Source organism: Meleagris gallopavo, chromosome 11 (assembly GCF_905368555.1).
Source record: "Meleagris gallopavo chromosome 11, MGAL_WU_HG_1.1, whole genome shotgun sequence".
Lineage (NCBI taxonomy): Eukaryota > Metazoa > Chordata > Aves > Galliformes > Phasianidae > Meleagris > Meleagris gallopavo.
The window spans coordinates 18,659,506-18,666,892 of NC_139414.1; the positions used below are offsets into that span (position 1 = coordinate 18,659,506).

The following is a 7,387-nucleotide window of genomic DNA, read 5'->3' on the forward strand; positions in this document are numbered from 1 at the left end:
CATCAGTTAAAAGTATAATGATAAATATTTTAATAGAAGCAATATTTTTAATATAATAGTGTTATTCCTAGTATTAAAGTATATGAAACGCTAGTCCAAGCCTGCATTTTGAGTTCTGCATCAGCTTCAGATAACTAGAGAACTTCCAAATTCCAAAGGTAGTACGTCACATTTTCTCTTCCCCAGTCCACCTTCCTTTAAGTGAGGACTTTTGAAAGTGTCTATTAGTACATGTATGCTGTCTTTCATAATAGCATAATCCCACAACTCCCACAGCTACAGCAGTAGAGTTGTAATCTTACCACTATCTGGCCATGCTTTCTCATTAGATACAGTCATCTAATATGATACTAAAAAACTTACTTTTCTCCAACTTATCTTGACGACAATATTTGTGATTCACAGGGCAAAGGGAGAATATTTCGAACACTTCATACTTACAACTCACTGCATGGGAGAACTACTCAGCTGATCTCATAAGCAGCACATACCTCTCCTTTTTGTGCACAATGCAGTACTACTGGTGGCCCAATGACACGGCAGTCTGCTTTGCAGAGGTTGTTAAAGATGGAACCTTGGAAGTCTGTTACAACGAAGACAGTCTCAAATTCTGGGGAATCACAATCTCCAAGCTCTTCTATTGTATTCGTCTTTATGTAGGGAACTTTAATTTCCTTGAGCAGGACAGGAAGAGACAGGATGTTATTCAAGTAACATACTTGAATTAGGATCAAAATTAATTTTTATTTTTGACCATTATGAAAGTGTACAACTCAGACTTTGACAGACATGCTATCAAAAAGATAGACAAAAGCTGGATGAGAAACATTGTTTTCTAGTATAAGAATAGTTATGAAGTGCGTAAAGAGTTCTTAAAGCAATTCCTGGCTCTGAAGAATAAAAAAAAAATGTAATTAAGTAGTTTTACTTATCAATTCACAGTGACAACATAGCAGTGACAAATAACTACAGATAGAGAGAAAAAGAGAAGCAAAATGAAATGTCTCCCTTCAGACACAGTAGCTTAAGGTGCTTCTGGATGCAATTAAGAAGCACCACTCAACTTGAAACAGCTAGCTCCATGCTGCTTATGATCTAAAAAAAACAGAAGTCAGTTAAGTTCATTGCTTGGTATTTCTAATGACTTAACTACATTGTCTATCAATCACCAGTTCCAGATTTTATTTCCTAGAGTTTTGTTTTTTTCAATTTAAAGAAAACAGAGAATCACCTCTTAAGTTTAAATACAGTTTCAAGTGAAAAATAAGACAGTTAGCCAATCACGAAGCCAGTTCATGGTGAAAATTTGTGTTAGCTGAGTAAGCATTCTCACCCCTCTAGAAAACAGCTACTGAAAAGCTGCAGATATTGCTTCCTTGATAGATGTTTAAAGAAGTTGGAGAAAGTTTTGAGAAGATTGAAGAGCTGTAAGTGACGCCATCAAACATTTGCAGAACTTGTGACCATTATCCCAATTAACATAAATTAGAAAAGTCCACACATTTCAGTCCCAGAGAAGTGCAACATGCTGCATGCAATCACACGTGCTTAATTGCATGACATACCATATGGGCAATACTTTTTATTAGTTTTTCTTCAGATTTACCAGGGCTAGTTTCCTTTATCTTAATAACTGGCACTTCCATTATCCTAATGGTCTGTGGAAGAGGAGAACTTTAGTACAGAACCACATTAGTTAGCAGAAGTCTGAAAAATGACATGTCATTTCAGCACTTAATTTTTCTCTTTTAAGAAAAGCAAGAAAACCACCTCAGACACACATACCTCCAAGGCTTTCAGAAGCTCCTCACGCTTCCCTGCTTCCTGAACCAAAACTACTCTTGTTTCTATTTGAGGCATTTCTTCTGTTTATAGAGAAACAAGGATAAACATCCATATTTCAATAGAAAAACCCGCGTTAATTCTAAATCAAGCAATAACACCTAGAAGAAGCTGACTATAACCTTTTCAAGACAGCTTATTTATCAGGAAAAATCCTGAAAAATAAGTGTTGCCTCAAGAAGATTGCTCTGACATTAAGACATGCTCAATTGACCACGCAACATAAACTTCTAATATATGGTACAAAAGTATCCTTCAATTCATGACCATACAGTCAAAGTAAAATTGACTTGATGCTTGTAACAGAATTAGATAGCAAGACTTGCTGGAAGATAGACAGGTGGTATCTTTGCTAGCTTCTATGCTCCTAGCTGACAATGCTCACCATTGCCTAATAACTAATCAGTTTCACAAGGGAACATGAGAAGCAAAATTAGCTATCTTGTTCTTTTTTTCCTCCATGTATCAATAAGTTTTGAAATGAAAGGAAGAAGGGACAAGCATTGCCTTCAACAGCCATTTGATCAAGAAGACTGACTGTTTTGCAGGCAAACAGAAATCCCCTAGTGTGTTTTCAGCTGGGTTTTGGTTGCTTGCATCTTAGGATTAGTTAATAAACTAATTAAATTTCGAACGAGATTATTAATCTTTTTAAAGGCTACTTGTAATTTTGCACAACAGAGCAACAACAGTTTCTAAACACTTGCATCAGTTTATCACTTAAAATTATTTATTCCATAGAAGAATCTTTAGATACATTAACCAGAAGACTCATTTAATTTCATAGCTATAAGCCAAAATTTTGATAACAAAGAGCATTTAAAATTAAGACTCCTCCTTTGCTAGGAGAAGGATCCCATACAAACACCCTTTAGGCTACACTACATACAACTGCAGTTCAGCAAAGCACTTCCAGTTTTTCAAAACTTAACACCCACAGAGTAATCAGTCATTGTAAAACGTTGGTCTTAAACTTCTTACATCACCTTCAACATCCACGACAGATCCAGGAAGCACATTCTCTTTGGAGTTTTCTACAATTTTTGAATCAAGAACAGAAGTATCAGCCAAGAGGCTCCTCCCGCTTTCAGACACCAGTGTGCTGTTGTCAGCCATGATTACTTCTTTCTTTCTTCAACAGCTAGAAGATAGATGTGCTCATTTAAGCTACAGTTGCTGAAAAGCTCTTTAATGATCCCCATGACTAAGGCTGTCAGAAGTAACTTTAGACTTCTAAATGAGTTCACCCATTAAAATCCCACTCAAACTGAGAGAACAGTTACAGAAAGACTGGAAGTCACAGAACTGGTAGAAAGGATTGTCCACAAGTCTGTGATGGAAACACCAGCAAAAGAATTAGAGGACATAAAGTACTTTGCTAAGTTTTGAGTTTTCATGTGAACAGAATTATTTCTGTCACATAAAAACAAGCATCCAGAAGGAAGTACTATCAGTTTGCAAGCAAAGGGAAATCAGGTTTCTCAAAATGAATCAAAGCCTCTACAAAGCTTAAGCATGCATATAGAGCTATCCATACAATCAAGGCTACTGCCCTACATCACTACAGCACTGTAGATGTATCCATCGTTAGATGCCTTCAGTCTTCTCACAGATAGATGCCTATCCCTCCTTGTTCATCAAGGCGATGAACTGGAAGAGCATAGCTCTTAGTTCTTTCTTTCTGCACGGGTCTCTACCTGGATCTTGAACCTGAAAACATGTTTTAAGACACCTGTCCACAAGACAGCGCATTTTCTTTCCTGCATGAAGCAAGAAGTACACATTTCCTCTGATTCATCAGTTACGTTAATGTAAGTATTTACAAAGCAATATCAAGAATTACCTAGAATAACCCCTATAATCAAACTGCTGCAGCATAATAACTCTCTGTATCACTTTAACTGAAGAAGTGTTCCTACAATTTAAGTGCCCACTAAAAAAAAAAAGCAGTTGCCAAAAGACACATTAAAGTGCTGCTTGAAAGAGATTCATTAAGTAGCAAAACTTGAGAGCAGCACAAGTAGTGCAACGCTTACCCAGTTACATGGGAAATAAGAACTGGAAGACAAATGAAGCATGTTCTGACACGACAACAACACAGGAAGAAAAGAAAAGCTACTTATCTGCAGAGTTAGATCACAAATTGTCCAATTAAGTCTACTGTCAATTTAAAACGCTACAGATTTCTTCACAAATTCAGATATTATCACTATTATGAGTCCTATCCTATCGCTGTAGTTATACCTAGAGACATATCAACAAATACACACTTCCAGAGAACCTTGCTGTACGTTACAAAATAACCCATACTTTGAGTTGGGCATTGATTTTCTAGATGGTTTTCCTAGTTTATTCACGTGCTTTTGCTTTGGATGCTTTAACTGTTATAACAGCCCAGATTAGTCAATAACACAGCAAAGCTAGTTGCCAGAGCCACACATGGCAGTGCCAAGGCACAGAACAAACAGCACACACAGAAGACGTGCACACAGCAGCTTCCCCCTACATAAGAGGGAACAAGAGACCTAATTATAAACGCTGCGCTTTGGGAAAACCTGAACATCGCAAGATATCCCAACCCTAGAACAAGGCTTAAAGGAGGAGCTGTCACCAAGCTCTCTAAAGGAGGCACGGGGCAGACACGCTCTGCAGGCGGGGTGACGCCGCCAGCTGCCGCAGCGCTCACGGGCCGCCAGGTGCCAGCAGGCCGGGCCTCCCTTCCGCCTCGGGCGGCCACCGCCCCACAGGCGACCCCGGGCCTTGCCAGGCGGCACGGCCCCATGCTACCCGCACACGGAGCTATCCTCCTTGGGCTCGGCTTAGCCCCTACCCGGCCGCATAGCTCCGCGCTCCCCCGACCCGCCCAGCTCCCTCTCACCGCCACCTGCCACAGACCGCAACAACCACCGCCACCATCGGCCGCCGTCACCAATTCAAAAAGCGAGCCGCCGCACTAAGCGCGCCGCCCATTGGCTGCCCGTCACATTTCTGTTCTATAATCCGCGTTCTCATTGGGCCGCTGGAGCGCACCACCCCCTTCTGAGGTACCCGAGAGCAGGTTGCTGACTGGGCGGGGCGTGCTGCGCGCTGATTGGCTGCTGGCAGGTTTCGAACTCTTCCAACGGTCGCGGGGCCGGGGCCGCGCTGAGGCTCCTCGGTCGCTGCCACCCCTCGCGTATCGCCAGGCGGACCGAAATGTCACAGGGCACCGCCCGGCCTCTCCCCAAAACACCTTTGGGTTTCGTGAAAGAGATGACAAATAATGATGTTGTCCATCATAAAAAATAGGGAAAAGCGGATAATGATGATAGCAGGTGTTGTTTATGCAAAGGTTTGCTGGTGAAGCGTATATAAATGAGGATTATTTTCTCGAGGATAAGACTTCAGACATCAGACTCATTGCAGTTTTGACATTTCAGTCAACCATTAGTCGTGCAGCGACCGTATTTCATACACAGCAATCACAGCAATGACTTATAGCCAAAGTTAAAGCTGAGGGCTTTCTGACACCTTGAAGGCAACAGAATGGAAGCGTAACCAGCAGATAACATCTAATAGCATCTCCCAGTTCACGTGAAGAGCGGATGGGCATGACCTGTTTTTTGAACATGTGTGAAAATCTATAGTCACAATCTCATAAAGCAGCAGGAGCATTCTAATTGAACCTCTTAAGCCATCCTTCCTGGGACTGAGAGCCAAAGTTCTGGTGGCAATCTCTTAAGAAGAGTAGTTAAGAATTATTTTAATAAAACACTTTTATTCTCACCAAAGGTGGGATCAGACCTGATAACGAAATAATTACTATTCCTTCTAATCTGACATTTAGAAATCTCAGTGCTTTTCTTTATAAAAGGCTCTAAAATACAAGCACCTTTTTTTTTCTGTTGCGCAGAATGTAGTGAGCAGCTGAAACTTGCTGTTCCTTCCAGTTATCTAGACATCAATAACCCATGAATATAACATTCAATAGTTAAACAGTCTTCCCTTGCAATAAAACCCACAGGAAGGAAATTCCAGGAGATTAAATCACTCACTGAGTTCAATCATATAATCTCCATGGGAGCAGTGATGTAACACACCTTCTGGAAGAAACCATGCAGCCACAAGAGAAAAGCTGCTGTAACGCCAAGAGGCCTGAAGGGAACATCAGTGCCCTGTGTTGTTGTGAGCTGGGTGAGCTGCAATTGTTTGGGTTTCTTGGTGAGCTCTTGCCGGTTCTTGGCTTCAGGGTGTGTTTATGTAGACAGACTGTCTGTCCGCTAGAAAAATTGCAAGCACTTGGATTTGGGTTGAAATTTATTTGATTTTTACCACTGTTTTTAAAGAAAGGAATCTTTCTCAGACTAAAGCGTTCTATGTTTTCAACTAATTGCCATGAACATAAATTCCACCGGATATATTTATTCCATCTAGCAAGAGCAATATTTTCAAAAAGTGAGAGAGGAGGGAGGTGTGTGGGGGTCTCTTGGAGCATGAGAAACACAAAAACCTATTTTCTAATAGGTAATAGACAAGAAAGGAGGACAAGACACAGGTTTGAAAAAGGGTCCTGGATGCAGAGCTAAGGGGACAGACGTCCTAGAAAGAAAGGGAATGGGAGTATGCCAAGCAGGGGAGAAGGACAAGAGATATAAGTGTGAGCACGGCACAGTACTGAAAAGAACAGTTCAGAGCCTTGAGACCTCAGGAATCTTACCTTACCCTGCTTTCTGGGCAGAGCTGTTTTCCTAACAGCCCTCTCCTATCTGTAGTTTACTTAAAACTGTAGGTGGACCTGATAGAATTCAATCAGCTGTTGTTGAATTTGAAGGATACTTGAGATTCCTCCTTACAAATTCCAGAAAGTTTCTTCTCCTGCATTTAGAACTGGTGAGGCTCTCCTTTAGTTCCAGTAAAGCTGGCCTACAGGCTGATCTTTTACTTCTTAGGAACATCTTTTTCCTTTATTGCCGCTTCTTGTCAATTGTTAAAGGAAGCTCATCCTTTCCTGGACCCTATTAAATTCCCAAATGGCTTTTTAGTATTATGAATTAGTTTTTAAAAGCAATGTTAACTGTTAAAACTGATGCTCCTTCTTTGGATTACATTCATAATGCATGTGACCTTGGTTATTTAAATAAATATTTACATTTGCTCTGTGACTAAGCCTCAAGTAGGCATTTAATTTACACCCAGACTGAATTCCGTAGCATTTGTTTCCCGCACGGTGCAGCAAGAGGATTCGTACCTGACATGAAAGCACTTATGGGAGTGAAAAAGACCCATTCAGAAGAATTTCTCTTCCCTACAAACGGCTCTGCGTTAAACCAGAATCTGTTACTGAACTCGGGAAGAAAAAAATCCCACTTCAAAATAAAATTACAGAATAAATCATCATAATAAATCCTCTCCGTTTAAAAACCCAGGCACCGTTTCGCCTGCCTAAAATGCAGGTGCTCCCCGACAAAGACGTCGTGCGCGGCCAGGCCCGCCCCGGTCCCGCAGAGCACGGCCGGAGCTCGGGGCGGGGATGCGGCGGGGCGGCCTCGGGCAGCGGAGCTCAGCG

At 41.3% G+C, this 7,387-nt stretch overlaps 1 protein-coding gene across 4 annotated transcripts in view; it reads right to left on the reverse strand.

The window, feature by feature from the left end:
- ECT2 (epithelial cell transforming 2) overlaps positions 1 to 5,093 on the reverse strand; it is a 28,720-nt gene extending 23,627 nt beyond the window's left edge. The window contains exons 1-5 of one of the 4 annotated variants that reach the window (XM_010716892.4): positions 4,727 to 5,093; positions 2,829 to 2,983; positions 1,786 to 1,865; positions 1,566 to 1,658; positions 492 to 674 (exon numbers count right to left, since the gene is read on the reverse strand). In XM_010716892.4, coding sequence (XP_010715194.1) covers positions 492 to 674; positions 1,566 to 1,658; positions 1,786 to 1,865; positions 2,829 to 2,958 — 486 coding nt within the window. In that variant the 5' untranslated portion in view covers positions 2,959 to 2,983; positions 4,727 to 5,093. Of the gene's footprint in view, positions 1 to 491; positions 675 to 1,565; positions 1,659 to 1,785; positions 1,866 to 2,828; positions 2,984 to 4,720 lie in introns of all 4 variants that reach the window. The other 3 variants (XM_010716894.4, XM_010716893.4, XM_003209199.5) reach the window with 3 other exon arrangements.
- Between the last annotated feature and the right edge of the window lie 2,294 nt (positions 5,094 to 7,387).